Source organism: Schistocerca americana, chromosome 7 (assembly GCF_021461395.2).
Source record: "Schistocerca americana isolate TAMUIC-IGC-003095 chromosome 7, iqSchAmer2.1, whole genome shotgun sequence".
Classification (NCBI taxonomy): Eukaryota; Metazoa; Arthropoda; class Insecta; order Orthoptera; family Acrididae; genus Schistocerca; species Schistocerca americana.
Genome location: NC_060125.1, coordinates 374,812,320 through 374,826,615, shown reverse-complemented (window position 1 = coordinate 374,826,615; position 14,296 = coordinate 374,812,320). Strand labels below are relative to the sequence as shown.

General features: G+C 43.5%; 1 protein-coding gene across 1 annotated transcript in view; it reads left to right on the top strand.

Moving 5' to 3' along the window:
* The window catches only part of LOC124622951 (nose resistant to fluoxetine protein 6-like), a 185,072-nt gene that overhangs the window by 116,370 nt on the left and 54,406 nt on the right, over nt 1–14,296 (top strand). The window contains exon 9 of the mRNA XM_047148741.1: nt 13,726–13,915. Within this exon, the coding sequence (XP_047004697.1) occupies nt 13,726–13,915 (190 nt within the window). The remainder of the gene's footprint in view (nt 1–13,725; nt 13,916–14,296) is intronic.

Below are 14,296 nucleotides of genomic sequence, written 5' to 3'. Positions count from 1 at the left end.
CTAGGGGACTGATGACCTCAGAAGTTTAGTCCCATAGTGCTCAGAGCCATTTGAACCATTTGAACAAAATGAAATCGTAATCTGCTATTGGTCAGTGTTTAATTGTAGGCACAGCGACCAATTAACAGTTCGATTGTGTGGAAGCGCAAGAGAAATGTCCCTAAATTGGATTAATATTTCACAAGTTCAACTAGATCAGATTTCCGCAACGTTCAGAGCTAATAAACCAAAAAGCGATTCGCTAAAATATCGTTAAGTCTTAAGTAACTTCACTAGATCCTAATTCTAAACTCAAAATACTACAAAAATGTTAAAACTCTGGGCCTGCAAAAGTAATTCAGATTCTTAACACAGTAGTCCACATGGTTGTGAATTCTAAGTCCATGAAACTTTTAAGTAAATAAGCTAAATTTCTCTAAAAGTTCTGTTCTCTCAATCCACAACCAGTATCCACGGTAAGTTCAGCAAATATGTGCGGTTTCACTGAAGCCTGGAGAGATACACCTTGCCTCTCGTATTACCCGCGGCATTGCAGAAGCTACACCAACTACTACATCTCAACCCTCTGACTATACGAGCCAGAAGATTGTTTTACGGTTTAACCAACACAACGTTCATAAAATCTAAATACGCCAAACTTGCTTAAGGGGGGGTAGGACTTGAAACGGGCCGACTTGGAGCAGGACAGGCACCACAGAACATTTTAATTTGCACTGTCTATACTTTTACAAATAAGTTCATAAAACTTTGTCAGCACGATCCGGAAGGATTCAGGATTCACACTCATAGCAGAGGAAGTTCAAAAACATAACAAAACAAATTTTTTTTACATGTGAAATTTCATCATTTTTTCACTTGGTATTGGCTGCATTTGTTACTGTAGGTACACTTTTCTTCGTAAGTAAGAGAGATTCTTCGATGAATTTTGCACAGCATACAAATCATACTTACAGGTGTATGAAACTTTAGAATTTTCCAAATCTGTTAAAAACTATGGTAAAAATTAAGATAATTAACTATAAAATTCGAATTTTCTCTAAACACGAAGTTTAAAACGTAACAGCCCATTCATTTTTCCGTAGATTAAATAAATTCTAGAGGTTCATACACCTGTAAGTATGGTTTGTAAGCTGTGCAAAATTCATCGAAGAATGTCTCTTACTTATGAAGAAAAATGTACCTATAGCAACAAATGCAGCCAACAGTAAGTGAAAAAAATGATGAAATTTCACATGTAAAAAATTATTTTAATGTTTTTGAACTTCCACTGCTATGAGTGTGAATCCTGAATCCTTCCTGGTCATGCTGACAAAGTTTTATGAATTGATTTGTAAAAGTATAGACAGTGCAAATTAAAATGTCCTGTGGTGCCTCTCCTTCTCGAAGTCGGCCCGTTTGACGTCCTACCCTCCTTAAGGACGTAACAATGAAGCTCCTCCATAGGCATCAACGTGGGTTCCGAAAACACCGTTCGTGTGAAACCAGTCTCGCTCTGTTCGTTCACGAGACCTAGAAACCATAAAAGCCGTGTTGCTTGGCTTTCGCAATGAGCTTGACACAGTTGCGCACTGCCGCCCAATAGACAAAATACGAGCGGAGGGAATATCAGACCAAAAGTTCCTAGCATACAGTACACAGCATGTCATTCTGAACGCACAGAAATCTTCAGACGCAAAAATAACTTCGGGTGTGTTCTAGGGTAGTCTTACAGGACCATTACTTTTCACAATATTTGTAAATGACCTAGCAGGCCTAGGCAGCGTCGGAAATTCCATAAGGCTTTTCGCAGGTGGTGCTGTTGTGTACAGAAAATCCACAACGCTAGAAAATTGTACCGAAATGCAGGAAGCGCTGCAGAGTATCGACGATTGGTGCAGGGAGTGGGAACTGACCCTCAACATAAACAAATGTGACATGGTACCTTGACCACAAGGTGTAATGGACTACACTCCTTGAACTCTAAGGAGTGGCGTAGTGATATCAGCCATGGAATGCAGTACACCCCTACTGAACTTCAGTCATTAATTCCCAAATAATCAGGAATAGTTACACATATACGTAACAGTTTCATTACACTTAGAGCATTTTAATAATAACTCAATATTAGATTTATAAATTTATATGCTTTTGAAATAAACACGTATACACAGGAAGACGCTTTATTGTATGATTACACGATTATAGAGCAATCACGGTAAGCAGTTACTTCTTAAAATGCAGGAAAATGCATACGGAGCGATTTTAAGTTGGACGACCATATACACTGAAGCGCCAAAGAAACCGATATAGGCATGAGTAAACAGGCAGAATACAGCGCTGCGGTCGGCAACTCCTATATAAGACAAAAAGTGTCTGGCGCAGTTGTTAGGTCGGTTACTGCTAATGCAATGGCAGGTTATCAAGATTTAAGTGAGTTTCAACGTGTATTATAGTCGTCGCACGAACGATGGGGCACGGCATCTCCAAGGTAGCGATGAAGTGGGGATTTTCCCGTACGACCATTTCACGAGTGTACCGTGAATATCAGAAATCCGGTAAGACATCAAATCTCAGACATAGTTCTGGCCGGAAAAAGATCCTGCAAGAACGAGACCAACGAGAACTAAAGAGAATCGTTCAACGTGACAGAACTGCAGCTCTTCCGCGAATTGCTGCACATTTCGATGCTGGGCCATCAACAAGTGTCAGCGTGCGAACCATTCAACGAAACATCATGATATGGGCTTTCGGAGCCGAAGGCCCACTCGTGTATCCTTGACGACTGCACAACACAAAGCTGTACATCTCGCCTGGGACCGTCAACACCAACATTGGACTGTTGATGACTGGAAACATGTTGCCTGGTCGGACGAGTCTCGTTTCAAATTGTATCGAGCGGATGGACGTGTACGGGTCTGGAGACAATCGCCGGAATCCATGGACCCTGCATGTCTGCAGACGACTGTTCAAGGTGGTGGAGGCTCTGTAATGGTGTGGGGCGTGTGCAGTTAGAGTGATATGGGGCGACTGATACGTCTAGATGCAACTATGACAGGTGACACGAAAATAAGCATACTGTCTGATCTATTGCATCCATTCATGTCCATTGTGCATTCCGACGACTTGGGCAATTCCAGCAGGACAATGCAACACCCCACACATCCAGAGTAGGTACAGAGTGGCTCCAGGAACAGTTTAAACACTCCCGCTGGCCACCAAACTCCCCAGAGATGAACATTATAGAGCATATCTGGAATGGCTTGCAACGTGCTGTTCAGAAGAGATCTCCGCCCCTCCTACTCTTACAGATTTATGGACAGCCCAGCAGGATTCATGGTGTCAATTCCCTCTAACACTATTTCAGATATTAGTCGAGTCCATGCCATGTCGTGTTGCGGCACTTCTGCGTGCTCAGGGAGGCCCTATAAGATATTAGGCAGGTCTATCAGTTGCTTTGACTCTTCAGTGTAGAATTTAATAGCGGGCAAGGCAGATCCCAGACTGATAGTTATTGGAAGAATCCTCAGCAAATGTAGTCCATCGATAAAGGAAGGAGCTTACAAAGCACTCTTTCGACCGATACTTGAATATTGTTCGGCATTCTAGTGTCAGAATCAGACAGGATTAATAGAAAAAATAGAGAAGATCCAAAGAAAAGAAGCACATTTCGTTTCAGGTTCGTTTAGCAAGCACGAAAGCATCACGGAAATGCTCAGTCAGCTACAGTAGCAGACACTGCATGGGAGGCGTTCTGCAATACTGTAAGTTCTACCGCTTAACTTCCGAGAGTGTAATCTCCTAGAAGAGTCTACGAATGTACTGCTTCTGCTGCGTGTATCTCGCGAAAAGACCGTGAAGATAACATTAGAGAGGTTCGAGCGCACACAGATGCTTATCGCCAATCGTTCTCGCCGTGAACCATACAGGAAAAAGGGGAAATGACAGTGGTACACAAGGTACCCTCCGCCGCACACCCTAATGTGACTTGCGGAGTATAGATGTAGGTGTAAATCAAACAGGTACCTTGAATATAATTTTTATCATTCAAAGTATTCTAATAGATCCTTCACTATGAGTTCCCATTTGGTAGAATTTGTTGTGCAATAAAAGAAAGTTGTTTAAGTTTAACAATAGACGGGCTAACAATATTATGTCCAGAAAGCATTGATACTTCTCGGGAAGAGCTCAGAATTTGACTAACTCACATGATTTACCCATAATTATGATTATTAGCACACGAACTTTCCAGAGTAAATAATTCTATCAAAACCACTTAAATTTATAAATGTAAAGCTGTATTATTACTACGATGTGCCAATGCTAACGTATACTACTACGTATATTTGTGTGTATATTCTTAATTACTTTATAATTAATTATACAGTACTCGTGTACTGCATCACACGGCTATTCAAGATAGTGTATTGCAGATATCTCTACATCAAACGATAGAGCTTGGGAGCGTAATCCATTACACCGTTTGGTCACTGCATCAGCGTTTTGTCTGGGCGATATTAATTTCCTAGTACCTAATGCTGAATTTATAACGGGAATATCACCCAAAGCCATTATATTAGAACCGACCATCTTACGCCAGAAGTTACTGCCGAAAATTCTCTTTCCAATGGTGTATGTTTATTTGCTTAGCTCATATGGTACTGTTAGTAATTATCAAACAATGAAAAATCCAGGATGGAATGTAACAATATTATGAGAAGGAAAGTTGCTACTCACCATATAGCGGAGATGCTGAGTCACAGATACATACAACAAAAAAGCTTTCACAAATAATGCTTTCGGCCATTGGCCTTTGTCAACAATAAATACACACACACACACACACACACACTCACACAAACGCAACTCATACACACGACTGCAGTCTCAGGCAACTGAAACCACACTGCGAGCAACAGCACCAGTGCATAATGAGAGTGGCGACTGGATGGGGGTAAGGAGGAGGACGGATTGGGGAGGGGCAGGGATAGTATGGTGGGGGTGGTGGACAGTGAAGTGCTGCAAGTTAGGTGGACGGCCGAGGAAAAGTAGGGAGGGGGGCAAGAGTAGCAGAAAAGGAGAGAAATAAAAAGACTGGATGTGGTGGTGGAATGATGGCTGTGTAGTGCTGTAATGGGAACAGGGAAGGGGCTGGATGGGTGAGGTCAGTGACTAACGAAGGTTGAGGCCAGGGGGGTTATCGGAACTTAGGATGAATTGCAGGGAAAGTTCCCACCTGCGCAACTCAGAAAAGCTGGTGTTGGTGGGAAGGATCCATATGGCACAGGCTGTGAAGCAGTCATTGAAATGAAGGATATCACGTTTGGCAGCATGTTCAGTAACAGGGTGGTCCACTTGTTTCTTGGCCACAGTTTGTCAGTGGCCATTCATGTGGACAGACGGCTTGTTGATTGTCATGCTTACATAGAATGCAGCACAATGGCTGCAGCTTAGCTTGTAGACCACATGACTGGTTTCATAGGTATCCCTGCCTTTAATGGGATAAGTAATGTTAGTGGCTGGAGTAGGTGGTGGTGGGGGAATGTATGGGACAGGACTTGCATCTAGGTCTGTTACAGGGGTATAAGCCATGAGGTAAGGGATTGTGAGCGGGGGTTGTGTCAGAATGCACAAGTATATTGTGTAGGTTGAGTGGATAGGGGAATACCACTGTGGGAGGGGTGGGAAGGATACGACAAGAGGTAATCGAAACCCTGTCAGAGAATATAATTCAGTTGCTCCAGTCCTGGGTGGTACTGAGTGCTCCTCTGTGGCTGGACAGTGGGACTTTGGAAGGTGGTGGGAGACTGGAAAGATAGGGCACGGGAGATTTGTTTTTGTACAAGGTTGGGAGGATAATTACGGTCAGTGAAGGCTTCAGTGAGAACCTTGGTATATTTCGAGAGGGACCGCTCACCACTGCAGATGTGACCACCACAGGTGGCTGGGCTGTACAGAAAGGACTTCTTGGTATGGAAGAGGTGGCAGCTGTCGAAGTAGAGGTATTGCTGGTGGTCAGTAGGTTTGATATGGACAGAGGTACTGATGTAGCCATCTTGAAGGTGGAGGTCAACATCTAGGAAAGTGGCTTGTTGGGTTGAGTAGGACCAGGTGAAGCAAATGGACGAGAAGTTGTTGAGGTTCTGCAGGAATGTGCATAGGGTGTCCTCACCTTCGATCCATATAGCTAAGATGTCATCAATGAATCTGACCTAGGTGAGGGGTTAAGGATTCTGGGATTTTAGGAAGGATTCCTCTAGATGGCCCATGAATAGGTTGGCATAGGATGGCGCCATGCAGGTGCCCATAGCCATACCCCAGATTTGTTTGTAGGTAATGCTTTCAAAGGAGAAGTAATTGTGGGTGAGGATGTAGTTGGTCATGGCGACTAGGAAGGAGGTTGTTGGTTTGGAAACCATTGGGCGTTGGGAAAGGAAGTGTTCAGTCACGGTAAGGCCATAGGTATTATGAATATTAGTGTACATCGAGGTGGAATCGTCACTATTGATGCCACCTCCGCGGTGTACTAAGCACGAATGATGGCGTTGCAGCAAAGTGACTCCAAGTGCAAGTGGGAGTGAGTTGCTGCCGCCAGTCGCCCTGCATTGTGGTAGCAGAGGTACTACGGAACTGTATCACTGTGTCTGCCAACACATGACTTCTATTGGCGTCTAATGCAAGCTTGCCATTCCATTGCCAGTAGTGTGTTATTGATACGTGAGATCAAATAATGAGCACACGCAATGAATGGAGGGCAAAGCAAACAAAGATGGAAATAATGAGGAGTAGCAGAAATGAGGTTAGCGATAAACTTAACATCAAAACTGAAGAAGAAGAAGAAGAAGAAGAAGAAGTAAAGAAATTCTGCTACTTTGGAAGCAAAAAACACCTTAGAAGTGGAGAAATACGGATATAAAAAGGAGACTAATGCAGACAAAGAAGGCGTTCCTCTTCAAAAGTAGTCTACTAGTAGCAAACATTGGCTTCAATTTCCGGAAGAAATTTTTGAGGGTGTTTGTTTGAAACACGACATTGTGAGGAAATGAATCGTGGACTGTGGGAAAAAGAGAACAAGAAGATAACGGAAACATTTAAGATGCATAGAAGAGTAATGAAAGTTAGGTGGGCTGATAAGACAAGAAACGAGGATGTTTTCTGCAGAATCTGTGAGGATAGGAATGCATGGAAAACACTAACGAGAATAAGGGTTAGCAGGGTAGGACATGTGTTAAGAAACCAACTATCAACTTCCACGGCGCAAGAGAGAGCAGTAGAGGATAAGAGGTGTAAGTAAAGACAGAGATTGGAACATATCCAAAAGTTCATTGAGAACGTTGAGTGCAAGTAACTACTCTGGGATGAAGAAGTCAGCAGAGGAGAGGAACTAGTGGCAAACTACATCAGAAGATGGACGACTGAAAAAACAAAAGTCAATGCAGAGCTTAAATATATACAGCAAGGGGCATTCTTCTTTATAATCATACATCAAGTCCTACATTTTTATATTTTTATAGTAATTTCGTTTCCTGCATTTGAGGGAAGCTGTTGAGATTTAAAATTATACGATGGAGATTTCAAAAATTAAAAATGAGTGGTGAAAGCAGGTGATGAGATTAGAAACTGGCGATGTTGACGTGGTGATAGCAACTTCGTTGGTGTCTGATGTGACATTGTTGTTTTGTTGCTGCTAATGATGATTGGTGCTCTTGAGTTGTTTGTGGATTTTCTTCAGGGTCTGACGACCATTTCCAAGTAACAGAGTAGCTTAGAAAAGGATTATGCATGGACAAATAGAACTGTATCAGGTAAAGAGCTGCTTTCACTCGTATTGGGTGGTGTAGTAAACATATAGCTAGGGATGTGAGGATAAAATTAAAAGACAGGAGTTGTTGTGCTATGGAGAAAATTGTCAGAAAGCAGAGCCTTGCAGCGACAACATTGAATAAAAAGTTCTCGGGTTTCCAGCTGCTTCAGCTGATTATAATTACACAAGCTTTCGGCCGAGAACTCCTTGGCCACTGTCAAGTGGAACGACTACCATTGGGCTGCTGGTACGCCCCTTGCCCCTTACATTCATTAGCTGCCAGCTCTGACGTCGCTGGTCCATAATTGGGCATACATTGACTCGGCGTTCGACGTGGCCACTTCTACCACGCGATGCCGTGCTGAGCTGCAGTCTGCCGTCTCTGTTTCAATGGCTTCTTTAACTACTCGATCCCAGAACCCGTTAGTGCGAGCCATCACAGATATTTCGTAAATTATGCCCGGTGTCTGTTCTCTAAAGAACGCTTAGCCAAAGCAGATTTCTCGGTATAGCGTGGGCGATAAAACCTCTCATGCTCCTTCCTGCGTTGTTCCACAGAGTGTACTGTTTGTCCGACATAAGACTGGCCGCACTCGCAAGGTGTCCCGTAGGCCTCATGTGTTCTGCGACCTTCTGCGTTTTTAACTGTTCTCAGTAACTGTCGGATTTTTGTCGGAGGCCTGGAGATCAATTTGATCTTTTTTTCAGCAGATGACTCGGAACCACAGAACGACAAGAAAGCAAGTTTCTTTACTGCTCCTCGTCGGTGGTGTTATTGTGATTCTGACTTGAAATCACTTCGTTTATTAGATGAGCGCTATAGCCGGTTTTCCTGAGGATCTTGCATAGGTGCTTCAGCTTATGGGGTTGTTTACCAAAGTCTGATATCATTCTTGCATGATGCAAGATAAGCCGACAGCTGAAAAACACAAGATCAAATCGATCTTCAGGCCTCTAAGAAAAATCCGTCAGTTACTGAGACTGGTTAAAGACGCAGCAGGTCTCAAAGCATCTGGCGTACCATCAGCCCACTGCCAGTCATACCACTTGACAATCGCCAAGCAGTGCTCGGGCGAAAGCTCGAGTAGTTTTAATCACTTGAAGTGGCTGGAAACCCGAGAACTATTGATTCTATAAAAGGGATTGTCTGCAGAGGAATCTGACGCACTGTGAATGGACAAGTGGAGAGAGGTTACACAAGTGAATTTAGGTATGTGAAAACAAATTGATTTTAGGAAGAGTTTACAATACAATTGAGATGGAAGCTGGGAGGAGTAGCCATTGGTTTTGTTAGACGATGTTCAAAGGAGTGGATGTTTTGTAGAACTGCTGTGACTAAGTGGGCGATGTCTTCAGCTATTGGTGAGGATCACAAGGCTTTGTCCGAGTGGTGTGAGTGTTAATAGGGTGAACAGGGGCGGTAAATTCAGGATCGTGGGAGAGGTTTAGCCTTATGTTTACAGGAATGTATTGGATAGTATTAGTTACAGGTACTGAATATAGGAGATTGTATGTTAGGGCATTGTTTTAGGCGGTAGTGGGATTCTTAGCGGGGGCAAGTGGATTGGTTTTTACAATATTACGTTAAGTGATCATTTTAAGTGAGGTAATTGTAGCTGTCCGCGGTGGCCGAGCGGTTCTAGGCGCTTCAGTCCGGAGCCGCGCGACTGCTACGGCTGCAGGTGTGAATCCTGCCTCGGGCATGGATGTGTATGATGTCCTTAGGTTAGTTAGGTTTAAGTAGTTCTAAGTTCTAGGGGACTGATGACCTCAGATGTTAAGTCTCATAGTGCTCAGAGCCATTTGAACCATTTTTTGAGGTAATTGTAACACCACTGGTATGGGAGGAGGAAGGTTCTACTCAACGTATGCTATCGACAATGAGTGTTCCGTGTGTGATAATGTGATCGATGGATGATGAGGTTTTCGAGAAAATGTGGACAAGAAACGCAAAGCTGAAATTGCTGTAGATGAGGAGAATTTTTGTCAATGGAGTGTGTGGATTTGAATTCACCTCCTACTGAATCTTCTCTGTCACTCATGATATCTGGGGCCTACAGCAGCATAGAGTAGGGGGGGGGGGGAGGGGGGGTTAATTGTCTGGGACAAGATCGAGTCGAGCGAAAGGGAGCAAGGAGCCATGGTGACTAAAGGCTGTGATAGAGAGTTTGCGTAGCAAATGGGAGTGGAATATGAGTTTGCTGATTTTATGACCACAGCGTCTTGCTAATGTTCAGAATGGAGGGGAACTTTTCTAATTTGGAGGGATATGATCTTAAGGATAAGGAATTTTATTTCAGGATGAGACCAGCCAAAAGAGTGTGTTGAAGAATGATGGATGATACTGGAAGGACCAGATTTTGTGTGTGCTGGCCGGGGTGGCCGAGCGGTTCTAGGCGCTACAGTCTGGAACTGCGCGATCGCTACGGTCGTAGGTTCGAATCCTGCCTCGGGTATGGATGTGTGTGATGTCCTTAGGTTAGTTAGGTTTAAGTAGTTCTAAGTTCTAGGGGACTGATGACCTCAGAAGTTAAGTCCCATAGTGCTCAGAGCCATTTGAACCATTTTTGAACCAGATTTTGTGTGTGTTCTGCAGTCAGTGGTGGCCCTGATACGTGGTCATGAAGGATCTATTGGGAATATGTTTGTCAGCATGTAATACCAGTGTATCAGGTGACATTCTTTAATGCTGTACGTTGTACTAGTATGTGACATGAGAATGTTTAGCGTTTGTGTGTGTTCTGCAGTGCACAGAGGTGCGGTAGCGTTCTCGCTTCCCACGCCCGGGTTCCCGGGTTCGATTCCCGGCGGGGTCAGGGATTTTCTCTGCCTCGTGATTACTGGGTGCTGTGTGCTGTCCTTAGGTTAGTTAGGTTTAAGTAGTTCTAAGTTCTAGGGGACTGATGACCATAGATGTTAAGTCCCATAGTGCTCAGAGCCATTTGAACCAGTGCACAGAGGTCCTGAGTCGGGTCATGAAGGATGTATTGAGGGAGATGTTGGGCTGGGTGATGAAGGATGTATTGTGGGAAATATTGGGCTCCAGGTGGCACTGATGAGATCAGTGACCAACATTTATGTGTGTTCTGCACTGGGTGGTGATTCTTAGCTCAGCGGTAAATGATATGTTGTAGGTGTCAGGCTGCATATATGTGTTCCACAGTCTTTGATGGTTGTGAGCTGGCTGGTGAATGATGGGAGATTTGGACTGTATGTGGTACTAATCTGTCACATGAGAATGTTCAGCGTTTTTGTATATTGACAATGAGCAGTGGCTCTCATGGGGGTGGTAAATGATCTATTGCAGTAGATGTTGGGCTGAAAATGGTACTGATGTGTAACGAAAATGTTCAATGTCTGAGTATATTCTAGTGTGGGCGGTGGTCCCGAGTTGGATCATGAAAGATGTATTGAGGGTGAATTTGGGCTGAATGATGAATGATGTATTGTGGGAGATGTTGGGACGCATTTGGTACAGGTGTACGATGTCTCGAAAAATATTGGTGTTTAATGGCGAAATTTCTCCTGCGATATCTCGATGTATCGATATCAAAATGGAAATATCGAGTGACGATAATTTTAGTGTATATTATACTTTTTCATAATTTTTCGGTAAATATTTGAAGCTGTTCTTTTGAAATTGTAGTAGAACATAATTTTACTTTCACTGTATGGAGGAGTCTTACTACGTTTTGAGCTTCCAGCACGTCCAATCTTTCTCTTTGACTGTGTGAAGCAAGTACATGTGGCACAAAAGTAGTAGTCCGATTGCGCTAGGGAGTGGCGGTGTGTTAATGGAATAGCAAGATTTCCATTGCGAAGAAATAGCACACCAGTCCGAAAAAACAATTTTTAACGCAACTAGTGTGCTATTTGTCCACATCGGCCTTCTTCAAAAACAGTTGCCGAACATGATGAACAAAAATCTAAATGACAAGATTGATTTTTGTGGTGGATGGAGACGTGTGAGGGGAAATGTTAACGTAAATCGGCGCTCGGCGCTACCAACAGGAAATGCAACGTTTGACTTCGCCACGCAATTTCGACGCTAGAACTGCTAGGTCGCTGGCGTAGGCAGACATGAAAAACCAGGGATGTCGCCATGAGGTGTTCCGGACAAATCCGTTATTGACGAAACCGAACGCCGGACCAACTGGACGCCTTTTATTGTGCCTCTTACATGCAGTTACCATAGTTAGCAAAGTGGTTATCACCAAGCGTGAGTGTGCATCGTTTTCCTTTCCATTCCTGCTCTAAAAGGGATAGACGGGCTGCTAGCTTGCTGATGTACAGAATATCTAATAATAAATCAATACTTAAGTATACAGCCATAAAACCGGCAGTGCAACCGATATTTTTATTGGCAGGTATGTCGATATTTTGCCGTCGATTTATTGGTACTTTTTCAATATATCGAGCGCTGAAAATTATATTTTCTAAATATCGATATATCGGATTCCCGATACTTTTAAAAAATATCAACAGTCCTAATATGAACCAGAGTAGAAGATTTGGGCTGCGTGTGATACTGTTGTGTAACATGAGATTGTTCAACGATTGTCTTCAGTGCACAGTGGTGATCTGGGTTATGAAGGATGTAATGAGAGAGATATTGGGCTCGGTGACAAAAGATGTATTGTGGGAAACGTTGGGATGTTTTTGTTACTGATATATTCCTTCAGTGACGAACATTTATGTGTTCTGCAGTTGGTGGTGGTCATCAAATGGGTGGCAAATGAGTCATTGTAGGAGGTGTCAGGCAGCATGTGATATTGGTGGGTGACATGAGACAGCCCAGTGGGCTGAGTGAAGAGTGATGTATTGTGGGAGATGCTGGGTGCATTTGGTACTGGTGCATCAGATCAGTGACCAACATTTGTGTGTGTCCTGCAGCCATGGTGGTTCTGAGCTGGCTGATGAGGGATGGAAGATATTGGGCTGTATGTGGTACTACTGAGTAAAACGAGATTGTTGAGAGTTTTTGTATGTTCTCCAGTAAATGGTGGCCCTCAGCTGTGTGGTAAATGATCTGGTGTAGCAGATACTGGGTTGCATATGGTATTTTTCAGTGTATTTGTGTACTCTACTGTACGCAGTGGTCCTGTGGTGGGTTATAAAGGGTGTTTTGAGGGTTAGGTTGGGCTGAGTGAAGAATGATGTATTGTGGGAGAAGTTGGGTGCTTTTGGTACTGGTGTATCAGATCAGTGACCAACATTTGTGTGTGTCTTGCAGACAGTGTTGGTCCTCAGCTGAGATTTATATGCACTAATGAACTAGTGTAGGAGATTTGGGCTGTAAGTGATGTTGGTACGGAAAATGAGATTGTTCAGTGTTTGCCTACCGTACACAGTGGTCCTGAGCTAGATCATGAAGGACCTAATGAGTGAGATGTTGGGCTAAATGATGAAGGATGCGTTGTGGGATGCATTTGTTATTGGTGTATAAGATTGGCGACGAAAATTTATGTGTTATGCAGTGGGCAGTGGTTCTCAGCTGAGTGGCACATGTGCAATTGTATGAGGTATTGGGCAGAGTGTGGCATGGGCGTGTGACGTGAGAGAGCCTAGAGGTTGTATGTGTTCCACAGTCAGTTTGTTTCTGAGTTGGCTGATGAAGGATGGAAGATATTGAACTGTATGTAGTATTACTGTGTAACACGAGAATTTTCAGAGTTTGCGTATGTTCTGCAGTGAGTGGTTGCCCTTTCTATGTGGTATATGATCTGTTGTAGTAGATGTTGGGCTGCATGTGATAGTGTTGTGTAACATGACATTGTTTAGCGTTTATGTGTGTTCTATGCTGAGCAGTGATCCTGAATTAGGTCATGAAGGATGTTTTGAGGGAGATGTCTGACTGAGGGATGAATGATTTTTGTGGGAGATGTCAGCCGTCGTGTGATGCTGGTGTGTGAGGTGAGTGAGCAGCGCCTGCTTGTGTTCCGCAGTGGGCTGTGGCGCTGTGCTGGGTGGTGATGCTGACTCTGCCGATGGCGACGCTGGTGTCGCCGTACCCCTTCTACCAGGACGACTGGCTGGACAGCCCCACGATCGCCGCTGTCTACCAGGCCTTCTTCCGGCTCACCTACGGCGTCGGCATCGCCCTCGTCATCTTCGCCTCTGCGTCGGGCGTCGGCTGTAAGAACTCTTTCTCTTACATTTAGATTCATTCACAGAGCAAATGTGCAAATCTCATTTGTTTTCTTCTAAGAATAAGATTGTTCGAGTATATCACAAAATAGTTGTGACACAAAATGTTAACTTTCACGGACGAAAATGTTACAGTTATTGAAATATCTGTGACTGCTAACCTGGAAACGAATTATTATGTTATTACAAATACAGCGCTGTCTAACTGGGCTCTTGACTTCGAAGTATTCAGCGCATTTCGTTAATAAATACTGTCAAAGGATATGACATACAAATTCGATGTGATGTTATTTTACCATGGTTCTGCTTCATGAGGTACTGAAACTATTAAACCTGATTTTCGCTGCCTATTTTGAAGAGTTCTTTAAA